Below are 18,952 nucleotides of genomic sequence, written 5' to 3'. Positions count from 1 at the left end.
CCACAAATCCAATATAACCATTTACTCTTCGAGTACCGGGTATGAAAATGCCATTCCGTAGGCAATGACCATATCTATCAGATCACCGAATTGGGATCCGATTGGATCATCATTATAGCCACAATGAAGATATTAATTTGCAGCTTTCCCTTTCCAGCAGCTTTTGTTGTTTTTTTCACATTCTCTCATTCACACTCTGCTTCTGCAGTGTAAGGCCTCTGCCTCTGCAGCGGCTCTGCCTTGGATTTACAGTGTGCAGCTCTAGGGGAGGGGGGCGAGCGAAAATAGCGTGCTCTCGTGAGAAGGTATGTTGTTTTTTTTCGGATTTTACAAGCGACATTTTAAATTTTTTGTAAAAAAAATTGTAAATGTCAAATGTCAAAATTCGAATAAAAAACAATATGGTACAGGTACACTGACTGAGTACCGGGTATCAAAGTTGTGAAGCGTAAGATGCGTCTCACACGTCCCTTCTCGTTAGCTTTAAAATTGTAGCTTTGGGAGGTTTTCGCCCTTTTGCGGGGGCGGGGCTTATTTTTGAAATAAACTTGTAACAGCGTGATCATACAAAAGTCTGGATGCAAAATTTGGTGGCTCTAGCTCTTAAAGTCTCTGAGATCCAGACGCTCAACAAGACGGACGGACAGACAAACATGGCTTTATCGACTCGGCTATTGGTGCTGATCAAGAATATATATTCTTTATGGGGTCGGAAACGTTTCCTTCTGTGCGTTACATATGTACATCCTATGTGCACAAATACAATATACCCTATTTACTCTTCAAGTACCGGGTATAAAAATAATATCTCTGCTGTGTATGGACAATAGATACTTGTATTTGAACAGATTTCGATTATTTTCGTTCCATGTTTTTTATTTCCATATAGAAAATTAAGCGTAGGTGATTCTAATAAATATTGAATTATGTATAACATTTCGACATTTAATGTTATTCTTAAGCGCTGTAAGACACTATGTAAATACAGTAAATGTAGTTATGCAAAAATATATATTGGTAAATATACAAACATATATCATTGTTCATTTAGAGTAGTTATGTACATATGTATTTAGCCTATCTCTGGAGTTAGCAGACATTCATCAGTGTACAAGTATTAAAACTTAAAACGTAGCAAAATATAGTCATAGTTATAGTTATAGTGTTTACAGACAACGCCACTGGTTAAATTATTAGTTCGTAAATGAAGGACCCTGCCACACAGATATATTACCGAGTTAAAGGCAATACAGATCCGAAAGTTAACCTACATCTATGTATGTGTGTGCTAGCTTTATCTATAATTCCTTTTATTTCGCGTTCTCAGTGGCACTTGTCGGCCACAATGGGGAAACGAACAACGCGTATTTCGTTGCCATAGTCACAGACCACAGAGTCGCAGGCAAGCATCATGGTCTTGGGGCACAGCTGCAGATTGGCAAAGTCCAGCTTGACCTCGCGGGCCGGCTGTCCGGTTCGTACATCCCAGACGATCAGAGATCCTGCCAAAGTCACATATATACTCAATTGCTTTTCACGAGACGTCTGATAACGGCACTTACCCATTTTGCTGGTCACAAGCAGCGACGGGGTGAGCATCAAGAGACTCGAATAGGCATTGGAGATGTTGATGGTAGTCAGCAGGTTTCCCTGGAATCGCTCCCACACACAGATCCGTTCGTCTGTGCCCAGCGATATCACGTAGCTGGGCGCACAGGCCAGACAACTGACCGCACCGTCATGAGCTTGGATGTTATACATGCAGGCTCCCGTAAATAGATCCCAAACACAGAGGAGGCCATCCTGCGATCCTGAACCGCCAGTGCCAGGCTGCCAGCGGTCCACAAACAGGCAGGTTATGGGTCCACAATGTCCATGCAATGTGTACTCCGCATCCGATTTGTTGAGACAATATACCTAAAGAGAGCAGCGCAGATGAGCATTTGCATTGGTGCATTTTTAGCAAAATTAAACCTACCTTTAATGTGTGATCCTGGCTTCCGGTGAAGACCATGTCGTTAACCACCTGCATGCAGGTAATGGGTTGCTGGTGTGCGAGGCGCACTCCCTCTAGCGTGATCTTCATCTCCTCCTTGGTGGTTTTTTGCACTGTGTCCTGCTGGCAGCGATGCTGCTGCTGCTGCATCATAAGGCCGAGGCTGCCAGTCGAACCAGTCCGCACGTGAGCTAGAGGAACGGAAAGAAACATCAATTTAATACATCTTCAGTTATCGGCGAATACTGTTGTATGTACTTACTGCGTCGGTACGCGGAGGTGAACCCCCAGTCGATCTGCTTGCCTTTGTAGTATGTCTCCAGACGGTAGAAATCGAGGCGTCCATTAAGGCGCGCTACAATCACACGATCGCCGTTCAAATGGATGTGCGTGATGCCCTGATTGCGCTTGGCATCCTCCTGGTAGGCGCACTTGAGCACGCCTGCCGGGGACTCCCACAGTTCCACACGGCCGTTGGCACAGCCGACGACAATGAGATTATCAAAGTAGTCCAGACACCACACTGGTGAAACGGGCAGCTTCCGCACCAGTGTTTGTCCGTCCTGTCGCGGCTGGGAGATCTGCATCTCTGATCGCCCGATACTCGCCAGTCGCTCGCCGCTGCGTGCGTCCCATACGCGAATCTGTCCTTTGAGGCAACAGCTTATGATGTAGGACCCGTCGGAGACCAGGCACTCGATGCGATGCTTGTGGCCGGCGATCTGAGTGGGAACGCCCTCGAGTATTTGTTCGGTTTGCTTGTGGGGGACCTCGGACTCGTTCCAGCTGGAACGCCACTCGGCGTAGTTTCTGGTGCAGATGCATCGATAGAAGACGACCATCGTGTAGCAGAGAACGAAGATGCTGATGCAGCACAGCAGGATGGCGAAGAAGATCTCCATGGGACTCTTGGGAACGAGCGGCATTCCGCCGGGCATCACCATCGGGGACTCTCTGCGAACGTCGTCATCGTTGAAGTCCAGCGGATCCAGGGCAGCAGCCAGGGCCTTCCACTGGAAATTCTGCTGCAGCTGCTCCTGGGGATTGCGCAGCAAAGTGGCAAGCTCCGGCGCTATGGCATGACTCAGCCTGATAGTAGGCAGCAGCGTCACGTAGTGGCCGCTCAGCGATATGTTGTACTGCTTCATAATAGTCGACCAGTGGAAATTCGACAGAAAATAGTTCTGGTCAAAGTTGGGATATCGCAGACGCAGCAGCTCTTCGGCCGTTTCATTAATGTCGTTCTCAGAACGGGGGTCTATTGGTGTACTAAACCCGTTGCTGCTTGGGGGGCTAGTTGGGGTTCGATGCCCGTCTGCTTTCAGTCCCTCGAAGAAGCTGCTGACTGCTCCCCGACCCGCCTGGAGGCGGCGCTGCAGCTCCAGAGTACCAGTCATGGTCCCGTTGCTCTGCATGGTGAACAGCTGCTCCAGGCAACCGGAGTTGTAAACGATGGAGCAGATCCACACAATCATCCAGACCATGAAGGCGCGCTGGAAGAAGCGCGTACGGGCCCAGAAGTTGACGATCTTGATACGCTTGGGGATGCGCTGCTCCTGCGTGGAGTGTCCGTGCCCATTGACCAGGCCTACCCGCTCTCCGACAGCGGCATCGGTAAAGCAAAGCTTCGGATGGGACTGCGAACGCTGAAAGGATCCGGGCACAAAGGGCGGCAGGGTCGGAGCGGCACCGAAGAAACGGAAATCCTGCCTTCCCGCTCCCTGAGTGCAGCTGAGCATCATTTTGGGCAGGTGTTTGGCCTCTGTGGTATACTCGGCCCGCTTGATGTTCATGGCCAAGATGGTGGAGAAAAGCAGCATCTGCAGCATGAAGTCTGAGAGCAATCCGACAATGGCAAAGATGCAGAACTCCTGGATGACGGGCACAAATGTTGCCAGGCCAATAGTCAAAATGGTAATCTCTGTCAGTAGCGTCTTGGAGATATGCCACCCCTCCTTGCTCAGTGCCTGGGCGATACGGATCTTGACATCGAACGTCTCGTCCATGGACACCACACTCCTCGTGATGACCAAGCTGTTCTCCAGGCCCACCAGAATGACCAGGTAGGGGAATATGTCCTTCGACTGCAGCGAAATGGTCAGGCCAAAGAAGAAGCACAGACCGAGGGACATGGCCAGGCTGCCGGCGGTGGTGAAGACGCTGCACAGAGCCAGCAGGAATCGCGATCTGAACACGTCAATCTTACGAACGGAGAAGTAGACGTAGGCGAACACCAGCACAAAGGCCACTGTGTAAGGCACCAGCTCCCACATCCTGTACTCTCCCGGGTAAAAGATGTACGTTATGGTCGACGGCTCCTCCCCGGTCGCAGAAACCGGCAGCGGCGGATAGTAGCGCAGCAGCTTCTCCTTCAGCGTCTCCAGATAATCCACATCGTTGTGCTTCAGAACCAGCGTCAGGGCATACTGAATTATCCTGGCGCGTGCTCGGAGCGGGTAGCGCTTGAAGCCAGTGTCCTGCATGGGCAGTCCAAATAGCATTTCCGCTGTGGATACCTTCGACTTTTGCAGATTCTGAAACAATAACAGTAGATGAAAGAGGTTATTGAGAGATTATTGATGGCCTTCAACTCCATCCAGGTTCTAACCACAAGAGGTTAGTGCGTATGGGAAATGGAAGCTAAATCCTCTATAAATTTCCTTCTGATTCCCCGGGGTAATTTCTGAGTAGAGTTAATCGGTTTGATTTGCTAGTTAATTGGCTAGCTCTTATCAGCCATTTGAAGCGCAGAATAAATGCGAGCGCCTATACATGTATGAATCCCTCATTATTTCAATATCAGAAACTCCCTCTGCCGGGGAGGGTACATAAATACAAGTATGTATTGATATACATAGGAATGTACCATACATATGTACAGTTGGTTCATTTTGTTCCTGCTATCTCTATTCGAATTATTTGCCCAATTTCCTTGAACTTCCTCATTATCATTGCCGTTGAATCGCTTTATATGAGAGTGAGTTGCTAAAGTTATTTATACAGAAAAGTTTCCAATGCGAATTTTATTTTTTAACCTTAAAGTGAAATAGGTAGAGTTCGGGAGGAGAGTTCGCTAATTGGGCAACAAGCTCCAGGCTTTAATGGAGATAAAAGTTGAAGGCATATTCTCAAAGAGCGTCAATGAAATATTTTAAAACCCATTTGAACACACACGGCATAGGCTATCATCAAGTAAATCGCGTCAAGAGTGAATCATACACTCATACAATCGGGAAGATATACAATATAATACAGCCCATCTGGAACTGTCGGCATGCATGTATGGGGGTACTTTGTGTACTCTCGAGCGGGGATCTATTACGCCTGAACAACTCGGTTTAGATACCTCGTTAGGGTAAAGTAAATGCATTCATCTATGTACATATGTATGTACATATGTACCTATGGACTACCAAAGGTCTTCCATTCTAGACTGCGGAAAAGCTATGCATAATGCAGTCGACGCGAGACTCGACTATCGAAACTATAATGTTTGCAGTTCGCAAATACCAAGGGACAGGAGTCGACGCCCTACTACCTCTCTGTTACAAGTTTGTACAATTCTCTAGATCCCGAAACCAACAGGTGGCGGATGCCATATTCATTTAAAATGTGACTCAGCTTCAAATTCGTTCGTAATCCAAAAGTTGACTGATAAGACAAGCGAAGCGTTCGAGGGTTAAGTCAACTCATTTTTCACTCAGACACGAGTGTTTGGACGATTTTGGGTTTATTAGCATGCAATTCGAATGGACAGAAAAAACGCATTAGGCTGCTCGGGTGCGGATGCTTGACCACTTACATGATATTGAAATATCGTGTTCAGAATATTCGTGTCTCTAGTGAAGTTCTGAGCGTTCTGCGTCCAGAGGTTGGCCGGGGAGAGGAGCAGACAGCCATACTCGGGAAAGATCTGATCCAGCTGCCCTTGGACCCCGCGTTTCACGTTCTCCACGTGGAGGCAGTTGTGCTCGAGAGTGCGCTGGCTGTGGAGGATTATGTGGACGAAATTTGATTAAATTAGTTTGACAGTGTCTGGAAGTGGAAGAGTGTATGGGGGTACTCACGTCTCGCTGCTCTGATGATTGCGCACAATTTCGAGCAATTTAAAAACTTCGTAAAGCGGCGCACGAAACGCATCCATTAGCTGCATCCCATCGCTCCAGGGCAGCACGCTGGCTCGCAGTGTGATCTGCTGGACGTAGAAGAGGGCTGGACTGCTCTGCGCCCAGGGAAGCAGTGGGGGCAGGCTGCGGTCTGTGGCACTTCCATTGAATAAGTGCGCTGGGGCATCGGGCGGCGGATCGGGTCCGACCGTGGCTACGGAAGGTGTCAACGCTACACTGTGATTGTAGGCCAATAAAGACTCGGCCTCGTAGGGCAGCACTATCTTTGTGGGTATGGTTCCCGGCAACGGTATGTTGATCAGCGGATAGCTATCAGAAGAGAGTGAGGGAGAGATGAAGTGGTGGTTCGCTCAAGTGTTCGACTGGTTAGCTATTTTAAGACCTGGCGCGTGTTCGTGTTTCATCTCGGTGTTTCGTCATCTAACGCGTGTCCCAAGCGTTCCCACTCTTCGCCTAATCGCCGGCGCTGAGCTTCTACAACTTATACATACATATGTATGTACATCCTATACATACATATGTATGTACATCCTATACATACATATGTATGTACATCCTATACATACATGTATGATTCTTGATTCGAATTTTAATGTTTTCAAGGTTGACAGGCCATCGGCTGCTTGGCAGCAATGCCACCATTTGGCCACCACACTAATGCGACCACGTCGCTTGCCACTGATAAGCGTCCTGATAAGTACTATTACTAGACTCGGCAGCTACCAAAAACAAAACTCGATGCTGATAAGCGCAGGTATTGGATTGCGCTGATCCTGCTTACAGACACCCCAATCGATCTGATTTGGTTAGGGTTTGGATTGGTCTGTAAGTAACCGGCGGAAATGCTCCTCTTTCTAAGGACATCGGTTATTCGCCTTAATAATTTCCAGACATTCTAGTGCTACTGAGAGCCATGAAATGTGATCTCTCTGCGGTATTCTCCACCACATGCCCAAGAAAAAGCCCAAGCCATGTGGTGAATAATTTGTATTGTTTAATAGTTTAAAGTAATCTTCAAATCTTCCGAATCGAATATTTCCGGCGTACCTCAAGTCTAGACTTTGTTATTTCAAAATTAGAAGCACAATCAAAATCAAAATACTGGTGGTTAGTGCTTACATAAATATGTACAATAATTGGTGGTTTAGTGGTTACTATTAATCCTTCAAATGGTTGAAATTCTACTAAATCCAAAGCATAATCAACTCCAAGGACAGCTGGCTCAGACCTATGTATATTTGTTTATTATATCAATAGGTAAGAATTGCCAACCACAAATCAGTTGTCATATATGTATGTACGTACATACATATATAAATATGTATACATATCGCAACAGAAACATACGTATGTAAATACATATGTGCTATTTATATGGGCGCATGGCGAACACCCAGTGTGTGGGGTTCAACAAATTCCACTTATAATCAATAATATTATTAAACTGTGAGTGCAGTTTCGCTATAATCGAGTATTTGAGCTTTTTTCAGTGACCTGATGACTGTTGGCGGGCATGAAGTGTCGTAGTAATGACGGATTAAGGAAGCACACAACACACACCTACATACATCCAAAGTTAAATACTATTTCCAAACTATTGATTATTTTCCAATGTTCAAAACTAGTTGCTCATCGTTTGGGTGTTGCGTTTTTAATTTCGCCCTGCTGGTTCTTATTCCTACACAGTTATATAATCCAAATACATACATATGTATGTACGTACATACATTCATATGTGTGTTAAGTGTATTTGAATATTATCCCACTAACCACGAAAGTAAAATAGCCATAAAGGCTATACTGGAGGCGCATGTAGGGTAGCTGGACAGGAAGAGACCATGTTTGTAGTAGAAATGCGAGACGGCGGCTGGCAGCCCTGCTGACGCTGACGACGAGCTTGATGAGGAGGTAGAGGAGGAGGATGCGGTTGCTGATGCTGCGGAACTTGGGGGTTTGCCGGTTAGAGTGCCGCCATTTGGCGTCGATGTGGTCGTTGTTCGCGGCAACGTCGACGCAGCAGCCGCTGCTGCTCTGGCAGAGCCATCTGTTGCGGCAGCCATGTTGTTGTTGCGCTCACACTCACTCACACACAGATACGAAATGAACTTGGGCCAAAAAAACAGACACACTGTTACAATTAGAGGCGCGACGGCGTGTCGACTCTGGCCACGAACTTTGTTTCAAACTTTAGTTGTATTTTATGGCTTTCCTTAGATTTGTACAATTTAGTTGCCGCAAATTACGCAATTCCGCATATGCAACGCATCATCTGCGTAGGCGACACGCCAACGTCTACGCAGCCGTCGCTCCCAACGAGATATTATTTATATTTATTAATAGCGTAGATTTGGTTGCTGCGGTTGTTGTTCTATTGCTTTGATTTCCACTATATCGATACATTTTCGTTAGCACTTGCTGAAATCCCCAACGATTTGCATTCTATTTCTATTGATTTTTCTTTTTCTTGCGCTTCATTCGCACCTTTTGCCCCCACGCTTTGTTGTTGCTGCAATTAATTGACGTTTTCGCGCATCTTCAGCGCTCACTCACTCACACACACACACAATTATATATTATACACCTAGCGGCACACAGCCACACAGTCGTTGTATTCTTATTAAAATCTGCGACGTCAACGTCGCTGTCACCGAGAACTTTCAATTAAATTGAAATTCAGCACCGTCGCTGCTTATTGTTATCAAATTATCATAACTCAAAGCTTTTTATTTCTTTTTATTTGATTAAGCGCTTTTCTTATGATTTCCATCGGCTTTTCCGTATTTTGCAGCGGCGCGACAAACATTCTACTGCAATTTTAAGAATATGTTTACGATTTTTCACATTGTTTTAGTGCGAACAAGTAGGCGCCCGGATGAATAGTTCTAATATTTAGCACGTTTTTTTTTATTCGGGGCAGAATTTTTTCTGCGCGGCGGCACCATGTAAACACACGCCCAGTGTGACCGGATCTATCAATAAGACATACCGTCTGACCCTCAAAAATATTTCTAAATATACGTCCTCACTATATAAATATACCGTAAATATATCGATACAAATTATATTCCCCGATTTTGATGTTTGCCATTCAACATTGGAGAATATATTTCCGTCCATAGAAACATTCCGTACATCAACTACTAACTCGTGATTGGCATCAAATTCTAGATTGTTTGCCATTCAAATCTCAATTATTATTAATTATTATTAATAATAATTATTATGCTAAAAACAAAATTACTGTTGAATGTGTGAAGAGCTGTTAGTCAACATGAGCTGTTAACTCTGTGGGGACTGTTATACGCATGTGTGAAGAGCTGTTAGTCAACATGAGCTGTTAACTCTGTGGGGACTGTTATACGCACGATAGCTCGAAAGACATCGATATCAACAGAGGCGATAGTTGACTTTTGAAGTGGAAGTGATCAAGACAGCACGCGTCGAAGAAGACCTATTTCACAATTAATTCACTCTACATATATTTTTCAACTTATTATATCCAATAAATACTACTATACTACTCTAAAGCCATCCCTTCACAGTTCAGAAGTGGGATTAGTAGAGTTGTTATGTGCAGAGTGTAAAATTTTAAGAGAAACTCAAGAAAAGCAGCAAGAATCTTTTGCGTGGGAAGTTTGCAATGGGATGTGTTCCCTAAGGTCTATGTGACAAAGAAAATTGCAAATTACGGAGGTGTTCCTTTTCTACGTGGCAGACGGATTCAATGTTCAGCGATCAGGAACTTTAGTGGACCTGGAAAGAAAGAGTCTCAAGGAATTGCGCCAGGAATCTGTGTGAGCCTGGTATTATACAGTCATACATACAAAGGGCTTGTGTGTATATGTAGCGTCGTTGGGAAATTGCACAACGTTGTGAAATACAAACATATCAGTTGTCTCGCTTGCACACATGCTAACAGGATTGCTTGTGCGTGCAGGTTAAAAGCAGACAAAATCATTGATAAGGAGAGACGATCATATTAACGAAAATGGTCAAAATAGCAGAACTTAAGGTGGACCAGTTACGGTTCCTGGTACGAGAGAGGAACTTGGCAGTGTCGGGCTCTAGAGCCGAATTAGTACAACGACTAATTGATTTTGAGAAATGCGAAGAAACGTTACGATGCCAGACATTCCAAGCCAACCGTATATACCCTTGGTGATCTTGTATTAGTCGAGAATGAGCCGTTTAGCACGGGAACGTCACGCAAATTGGAGCCTCGCTATAAAGGTCCATTTATTGTCAACAAAGTGCTGCCAAACGACCGATATCTGGTAGAAGATATCCCTTATGCCCAACGAAAGCAGAGGCACTATAAGTCGGTGTATTCATCTGACTGGATGAAACGCTGGTGCGAACTCCCACCTGATGAACCAGATGAAGATGACGACAAGGAAGGCGAATCTCGCGAGGACGCTGTGATTTTTCAGGAAAGGCCGACTGTGAAGAGCTGTTAGTCAACATGAGCTGTTAACTCTGTGGGGACTGTTATACGCATGTGTGAAGAGCTGTTAGTCAACATGAGCTGTTAACTCTGTGGGGACTGTTATACGCACGATAGCTCGAAAGACATCGATATCAACAGAGGCGATAGTTGACTTTTGAAGTGGAAGCGATCAAGACAGCACGCGTCGAAGAAGACCTATTTCACAATTAATTCACTCTACATATATTTTTCAACTTATTATATCCAATAAATACTACTATACTACTCTAAAGCCATCCCTTCACAAATGAATTTTAAAATATATATTAAATGCAATTTTAAAATGTTACAGCCATAAAGGCAGGTGGTAGAAATCGCGCCGTTCAAAAAACGTATCGATATAATTTTGCGATAAGGGGAATGAATTCGTACTTTCCCCTATTTTGAAAATATCCGATTTTGTGATTGTTAAAAGAGCATTCAAGTTTCCACTCCGGATAATTTACCATCTATTATATTTTGATTATTTATATTGTTCACTTTTCGACAGGCGCACTTACAGATAACATACTTATTTTATAGGTATAATTATTATTTATTGCAATGTCGTAATAATTGATTTCTCATCAGAATAAGTTGCTACTGAACAAATTTAATCTTTGAAAACTGTTTTTGGTTTTGTTTCGAAGTGTAACCTCGTGAGCATGAATTTGTAGCATTAATTGTATAGTATGTACACGTTTTTTGTTCACCATCTCTACCTCTCAGTTCACAGATAAGCTAAAATCCTCTATATCTCTGTATATGACTTACGGGCGGGGTCTAACTACAAAGCGTGGACCGGACCGGAGAAGACCAGACCACACAGAAAGTTGCTAAAGTAATTTAAGAATTGACATGCATAGTGGGCATACAATATACCATACACCATATTGCTAGGCCCTGTCTTTCGCTGTGTACTAGTCGATCCGGGTTGTGGGCATCCTATATTCCGCCGCGTCGTATATGGCCGCCATTTCGTCCGCGTCATGCGAATGCATTCCACCCGACGATGCCGCCGCTGCCTGAGCATTGTACCGATGCCGCATTAATGTATCTGTGGCCTCCTCTGCTGTGGCGTACTCCTGCTGCGTACGCTGATGATACATGGCAGCCTCCGCCTCGGTCGCTGCCGCTGGCAAAGTCTCACGACCCACGTTCCTCATCCTCACTCCATTCTCACTGGAGGCGTTCATGCGGCGGCCAAACAGGAGTACGGTTCCCTTGCTGAGCAGCGGGCAGAGCAAAGCCTGATGGCAACAAGCAAAGAGTCTGTAGTTGGGGCCCTGAAATGGGTCAGACATGGCAGCACACAGCATGTGATCCAGATTGATGCCAGTAAACTGGAATATAAACCAGAAGGGTAATAACATAACAGCTGCAGTTCGTCGACTTACTATGGATAGTGGGGAGAGGAAAATGAAGTGATAAAACAGCATGAAAGCTGTTCCAATTCTTGTCCAGTGGAAGTCGCCAAGGTCCTCCACGGAGTACGCTCCTGAAAGTACGCCCAAAAGTTACAGTTAAGCTGGGGAAACAAATGGATGTGTGTACTTCTGTCACTTACCGCTACGGATAATGTAAATGGGTATAATGTAGAGCAGCGCATGCTGTATCCAATACGTGGACTGCTCGAAGGGATAAGTGCGGCCCTCCACCTCGGGGAAGAGAAAGGCAAGGAAAGGGCCGTTCAGGTTGCTCATTTGTATCCGAAACATTGCCGTAGTTGTCTTTGTAGGCTTGGCGGCCAGGAGATAGATCTGGAAATGAGTGCATTGTATTTAGATGGAGTTTTCATGGGTAATCGCTATAGCAAGACTAGCCTGCAGACAAGTCTGCACGTGGCAGGGGTTCAAGGCGAAGATCATCGATTGTCCAGAAAGCTTAAAGCCCATCTCAATGCCAAACACCATGGACATTGCGACTAGGAGGAACAGCCGCGTGGGACTGTGCGATGTTTGAATCTCATGGAGTGGCGGCAGTTGTATGGGGGCAAGACGCTTCCACGACCTGTGCATAATGAAGACAAAGAGGGCCGACAGCAGCACCGTCTCTATCCAGCGTCTCCGATCCGTCATATAGTTTATGCACTCAGGCCCCGTCGTCCTGGGAACCTCAGCGGTAATGCCTCCAACGGCCCAACTCCAGTCCCATTCCATTGTGGACATAGTACTTGTCGGGTAACTGGCTGACTTGAGCTTCTTTTTTCCGATTCTGTAAATAATATTGACTTTTGAGCTTAACAATTTTAATTACTTATCCACCCATTTTTTATTGATTCTGTCCCACCCATGTCCAAAGATTTTACATTAAAAATGAACCACAATGAACACGAAAGGGCAAAGCTGATTTAAGAACTGCTCTTTGGGTGTAAGAAACTCTTCGAATGCAGTGTTGAATGGTAAAACTGTTTACATACTACGTTTAAATGGAATGAACACCATTGATTTGCCTTCCACCTGGCTAAAGTACAAGGGGTGGGGAGTGTCTTGCGTCAAAAACGTGAAATATCCATGGATACCAACCCAGCCCACCCAACAAACCAAAGAAGAACCCCCTTACTAATTCTTTGGGGGTTTCTTTCTTCCTGAGAGTTTGTTTGTTTGTTTGCTACGCTATTCTGGTAGTTGTGAAACTCGCAAAGAACGGTTATTAGCGGTTAGCAGACCCTTCAAATGCAATTACTACTGGCCACTCTCCCTTTTGGATCGGTGACAAGGCAGAGGCGAGGTGCGCCACTCGCACTCGGCCCGTGATTGCGCTGCTTGTTGAATAATGTTTTGGACCAGACCAACAGGAAGGCTGCAGTGTGGGAGAAGACAAGCTCTTGGGTAGCAAATGCGAAATGAAATAAATTGGGCACTGCGCCGGGGGAGACACAATGAAAGAGTATGAAATCATGTCAGCGCTGACAGTTGCCGCAGCTGTCCGTTTGGCCAGGTGCCAAGACCTGAAGGCCACCCCACCGCAATCATTTCTCCCGACCACCCTTTTATATTATTTTTTTTTAGAAAGTACCGGGTGGGATAATGTGCATGTGTGCATATGCTTAGCGACGGGGCCATGTACGTGTGTACATATGTATGTACATACATATGTAGGTATGTATTTTTAGACCGCAACGTTTTTAGAAGCACACTTTTGAGGGACAAGCTACCTGAACCTGCCTCTGAATCACGCCACGGTAGTCGCGTCGTCGCATGATCTACTTGAAAGGTGCAAGGAATAGGAAACCAGGCCTGGTCAAGCGTGGAGAAGAGAGGCGGTGGCGGGGGATCACCCTCCACAGAAGTTGTGCTTTTCATTGTCAAGAGCAGGAGAGCACAGCTTGTGCGAGCTTTGAGAGCCAGGACACTGAAACAACACTAGTTCCGTAGTATCACCCAAACCAACAAACAACCACCTACCGACAAGACAATAAAGAAGCTTTCACACAAACAACCAACCCAATTAAAAAGCACTGCAGTTGTTATTTGTTTGCCGCCTGCCGGTCGCACAATTATTTTTTCAGCTGTGCGCAGATTACAGCGGAACGAACCCGCAGCCCCAGATAATGGGGCGATACAATGTGCACGTTTCCTATTCGATTGTTCCGTTTTCAGCATACATACATATATGAATTTGTTTGTCCTCCAATTACCTCTTTCGCACGCTGTGGGCTGATTTTGGGACGCCACGTGGTCTTGTGCAAAGCTCGCCTCGAACCCACTAATAATCACCACTCTGACGAACTTTTCACGAAATTCACAATTCAGAGTTCACAATTCCATTATCGCATTTTTCTCCGCATCTTATGCTCTTTCGTACAATCTGCATTCACTTAATTTTCAACATTTACGATGCAATTGTGGGACAAGAGTACACGCGGATGGCGGAGTATAGCGCGCTGCGGGCGTTTCTGTTGGACGATGTTTGCGGATTGTGGCTGTTCCCTCCCTAAGCTGGTAGTCACGTTTCCTCCCCTGCCATTCATTGTCCTTGAGTGAGCTTTCGCTCTTGGTACTGAGCTTTGCTGAGAGACGAATGGCTATGCTTAGTTCTCTCCCTGTCACATTGGGCGCCAAAAATTCATTCGCCGACACTTGTGTACTAGGAGGTGCAACATATGACATATAAATATACATATATGTATGAATCTATTTGCCTGCAAATCTACGGTGCGCACTCATAATAACTGAGAATCGGACAAGGCAACTGTCGGACCCAAATTGGATTAGTGGCTGAGAGAGTGACGCAGAGAACTCATGGCAACGTAATATTTCCGGCGTTCATACCCGTATGGCCAAAGCAAACTTTACTATTCTACAAGTGCATACATACTTATTGACACACATACATACATACATATGTATGTGTCTAATCGTATATCCACTGATCTATTTCATTTATTGCAATTATTTACCCAAGTGATTGCTTGACTCCGAAGTTTGAGCTTACAAATAGCCGAAATGTTGCAGTCCGGTGACTAGCTCGTCTGGTACCGTTACCGACAACAGAACACACGTAACTGCAATTAACCGTAAATTGCGAAGAGAAACAGCGGACGACAAAGCGACAAAAGCGAAAGAACAAAAGACTAGCGGCTGCGGTACATTGTACATTGGATTAGTCGACTGCAGAAACCATTTAATTACACATGCCAGTGTTAATAATGTGCATCATCAGATAGTCACAATTTACATACATACATATGTATGTGGTGGTGTGTGTAAAAAAGACAAAATATTTCATTTTGGCACTTAAATGGCTAACGGAGAGTGCTACTACTCGAATTGCCTTGATAAGATTGCGCTTTGTCCAGAACGATTCATGGTTTACAGATTAACCATATTAAAATAAATTGAAAAGAATACATTTTCACATAATTTTAATGGTCCTGATTACCATTTTCCATTTATCTTTCATTGTGTCCAAGAAAAACCGTAGTCACTCGTAATTGGCACCACGTGAAATAATAATGTGGAACTCGATTGCCACACTGTACCATTCATACATGAGCAGCTACATATATACTATGTACAATGTGGATACAAATAATATAAATGAAATTCTATTCAAATTTTTAAATATTAAATCAACAAATCTACAAATATGTATAGTTTAAAAAAAAAACGCACCGGGAGACAGTTTTGTGTTATTTTCTACTCCATGCATTGATTGATCTGATTTTCTGAATCAATTTTACATTTTGACAGCCAAGCACGAAGAAAACAAAAACAATTAAGGTTTGCAACATTTGTAAACCACCCAAATTGTAAATTTATCAGGAGTAAGTACATAGATATGTACATACATATGTGTAATCCAACACGAGGGGGAACTTTCTGAACTGCGTCGAAAACTTTGCTCTTGACGAAAATTTAGTTCATTTTATTATGGTGGATAAATAGACCATAAAATAAATACAATCGACCATCTTAAAGGTCGTAACCAGAACTACATTTGATTTGCTTTAAATTAAACAAAATGATCAAAGTAATCAGTTTCAGGAATCTCCACAATGTGCAGCTATCGATAGTGAAACAATTGTGAAGGAAGTATTATTATCGATGGAACTATCGATTGCTTGCAGCTGTATTATAACAAAAATAAATAAAGTAACTTGGATTGCATTGAAGAAAAAAGTCCACAGGTTTTATAATCGCCGCCTCACAAATGCTGCTGTACGTGTGAAAACGGGGAAAACTCTTTAGAGGCTCAAGTCATAGCCAATTTGGAAAAACTGTAAACAGAAAAACACAAAGCAGTGCTGTGTGCGTGTGTGTGTGAATATTAGTGTGGGCGCCGCGTAAACAACAACACCAACACCAACACCAACAATGGTCGGAATTATTGATGAAACGCAGCTGTTTTATCCCTTGGGGACACGCATCAAAATAGCAAACAACTACGGGACAGTGCGATATGTGGGCGAGGTAAGGGAAAAAATAACCCATTGGCTTACGAAGTGATTCCAACGGGTGTATTTTACAGGTGATCGGGCATATGGGCACTTGGCTGGGCATCGAGTGGGATGACGGCATGCGAGGCAAGCACAATGGAATTGTGGATGGCAAGCGATACTTTCAAACGCAAATGCCCACCGCTGGAAGTTTCATACGTCCGGGAAAGGTGGGTCCGTGCGCCAGCCTGGAGGATGCTGCCCGCGAGCGGTATCTGAACTACGACTCAAGCAATGTGGATGAATCGTTGATACGGGAGGCCCAGGCCAGTCTTCAGGCCTCGCTATTCGAGGTGGTGGGGATGGACAAGATAGCGCGCAAGCAAAGCAAGTTCGAGCAACTTTCGGAAGTGAGCGTCGATGAGACGCCAGTGAACTCGGCCGGGTACCTGAAGGATTTTACGCAGTTGACGACGTTGAATGTGAACCACACGCTGATTTGGAACTGGGAAACAGTGGCAAGCATTACGCAGCAGCTGCCATCCTTGAAGAATCTGAATCTTAGGTGAGTACGCACTCGAATCCATTACTAGTTCAGTTGATGATTGATTTAATTGTTCAGCTCTAATCGATTGGTCTTGCCCTCGGCATCACAAATTGCGGAGTTGGAGCCTGCCTTCCGTCATCTGAAGCACATAAATTTAAGTAGTTGCGGCTTCACTGACTGGAAGGATGTCATGCAGACGGCCTTGCTCTGGCCGCACATTGTGTCGTTGAGTCTGCAGGAGAACCCTCTGAGTCAACTGGCTGTGGTCGACTGCAAGCGGATTTTCACTCAGCTGCAGGAACTAGACTTGCATCGCACAAACCTTATGGATTTCGATCAAGTTGTCAAGTTGAGCAATATCACCACATTGCGCTCATTGAATCTCATAGAGAACGGAATTGAGGAGATTAAGTTGCCCGACTGTCAGCCTCAGGACAAACTCAACATTTTTGTGTCTCTGGAGAAACTCAACCTACTCCATAATCCCATTTGGAATGAGGTAAGAGCCAGCCATCGGTTTGGATTTCTTTCATTCAATCATGTTTTCCACAGGCCGCTGCATTCAACGAGTTGGATAAGCTGCCGAAGCTGAACCACCTGTGCAAGACGCCGCATTTGAAGTCAAACTTTGATGAAATGGTATCCAAAGCTGTTGGCTGCATTGCCGGATTGCAGTTTATCAACAAAGCTAAAGTAACTGCTGGGGAGAGGCGTGGCGCCGAGTACGATATTTGGAAGAAATATTCCTTGGAGTGGATGCAGGCGACGCAACAGGGAGCAGATGCTTTACGCGAGTTCTGCCGAAAGCATCGCACTTACCCGTTTCTAGTTAAAAGTACGCACACAGTCAATTTCAGCCGATTAGCTTTATAAATTTTGCTTTTCTCTCACTTTCTAGAGTATGGCTCTCCGGCAGACTTTGTTCCAGGCAAACAAGTTAAGAAATCGAATCTGATTAAGCTCTCCATAGTGCATCAGGCGACCGGAGAGATCTGGGAGAAGAAAGTGCCGAGAATGATTACAGTGCAAACCTTGCAAGGATTGGTCATGAAGCGGTTTCGGCTGACCGACATTGTTCCCCAGCTGTGTTACCATGATGCCAAGCATCCTGAGCTGGTGGTTCCCCTGGACAATAATGCCAAAACTCTGGATTTTTATTCAGTGCAGGAACTTGACACAGTTTTGGTTCAGTAGCGGCTGGCCCATTGCAAATCGGCTACCATTATATTTTTGGTATTCAATAGTGGTATTTTAGTTTTAGGCAATGTGCTAAATTATTGTTCTGATTCGTGGCACTTGCAAAATTCAATTACTAATGTTATCGTTTAGCTACTGATAAGTTGAATTGCGATTATATGCGATATTTATATTCCGTTTTGCTTATAAAACCTAAGCCACAAGTTGCCCAATAAATTTTTTATGAGCACATTCTGGGAATGTTCTAGACATGCAGATACTCGAAAGTGCATGCACATTGGATGCATGCACATTGCAGTTTCTTAGTTGGATTGTCGACGTTAATGAGAGAACAGAACATCAAGATTGAACAATCCAAATAACTCTGATTGCAAAATACCTTAAAAGAAAATATGTATTTTCACTGACATGACATTGCTATAGAATCTATATTCTATACTATAGAATCTATAGTATAGATAGATGAGCTATCGTATTAACCATGAAAGGGTGCTTGGAAAAATGTTTGGGCCTCTTAATGAATAAGATTGAACACAACCAAAGTCCAGGCTACTGGCTTCGAAAAGGTCAAACCTCTGTGCTATGCACCCATATGTATACATGTACATACATACATATGTACATATGCACATATGTATGTATTTTTTCCTCGCTATAATTATACCCGGTACTCGAACAGTAAAAGTGTATATTGTATTTGTGGTCATAGCAATGTAAGATTGCGTTTATCACACTGTTA

The 18,952-nt window shown here is 44.5% G+C and overlaps 3 protein-coding genes across 6 annotated transcripts; 1 reads left to right on the top strand and 2 right to left on the bottom strand.

Moving 5' to 3' along the window:
• Window positions 1-1,299: 1,299 nt before the first annotated feature.
• LOC117890472 (sterol regulatory element-binding protein cleavage-activating protein) lies at window positions 1,300-9,075 on the bottom strand. Of its 3 annotated transcripts, none has more exons than XM_034795333.1 (7): window positions 7,894-9,075; window positions 6,064-6,432; window positions 5,799-5,982; window positions 2,259-4,530; window positions 1,979-2,187; window positions 1,563-1,917; window positions 1,300-1,502 (listed from the first exon to the last, which is right to left on the bottom strand). In XM_034795333.1, exons 1-7 carry the CDS (start codon window positions 8,181-8,183, stop codon window positions 1,324-1,326), a joined length of 3,858 nt encoding a protein of 1,285 aa, XP_034651224.1. In that variant the 5' UTR covers window positions 8,184-9,075; the 3' UTR covers window positions 1,300-1,323. The 3 variants fall into 3 exon arrangements, with proteins under 3 accessions (XP_034651224.1, XP_034651225.1, XP_034651226.1); XM_034795334.1 differs by lacking the exon at window positions 7,894-9,075 and adding an exon at window positions 6,506-6,558; XM_034795335.1 differs by lacking the exons at window positions 5,799-5,982; window positions 6,064-6,432; window positions 7,894-9,075 and adding an exon at window positions 5,343-5,381.
• Window positions 9,076-11,061: 1,986 nt separating this feature from the next.
• Window positions 11,062-15,126, bottom strand: LOC117890477 (transmembrane protein 164). 2 transcript variants are annotated; one of them, XM_034795342.1, is made up of 5 exons: window positions 14,991-15,126; window positions 12,412-12,802; window positions 12,156-12,348; window positions 11,986-12,086; window positions 11,062-11,931 (listed from the first exon to the last, which is right to left on the bottom strand). In XM_034795342.1, exons 2-5 carry the CDS (start codon window positions 12,754-12,756, stop codon window positions 11,509-11,511), a joined length of 1,062 nt encoding a protein of 353 aa, XP_034651233.1. In that variant the 5' UTR covers window positions 12,757-12,802; window positions 14,991-15,126; the 3' UTR covers window positions 11,062-11,508. The 2 variants fall into 2 exon arrangements, with proteins under 2 accessions (XP_034651233.1, XP_034651234.1); XM_034795343.1 differs by lacking the exon at window positions 14,991-15,126 and adding an exon at window positions 14,229-14,506.
• A 1,008-nt stretch (window positions 15,127-16,134) lies between these two features.
• On the top strand, window positions 16,135-18,409 carry LOC117890474 (tubulin-specific chaperone E). The gene is made up of 5 exons (XM_034795337.1): window positions 16,135-16,503; window positions 16,562-17,034; window positions 17,092-17,515; window positions 17,569-17,851; window positions 17,915-18,409. Exons 1-5 carry the CDS (start codon window positions 16,408-16,410, stop codon window positions 18,208-18,210), a joined length of 1,572 nt encoding a protein of 523 aa, XP_034651228.1. The 5' UTR covers window positions 16,135-16,407; the 3' UTR covers window positions 18,211-18,409.
• The last annotated feature ends 543 nt before the right edge of the window (window positions 18,410-18,952 follow it).

This window comes from Drosophila subobscura, chromosome E (genome assembly GCF_008121235.1).
Source record: "Drosophila subobscura isolate 14011-0131.10 chromosome E, UCBerk_Dsub_1.0, whole genome shotgun sequence".
In the NCBI taxonomy this organism is placed as follows: Eukaryota; Metazoa; Arthropoda; class Insecta; order Diptera; family Drosophilidae; genus Drosophila; species Drosophila subobscura.
The sequence above is the reverse complement of the archived record's forward strand: the minus strand, read 5'-3'. Positions and strand labels throughout refer to the sequence as shown.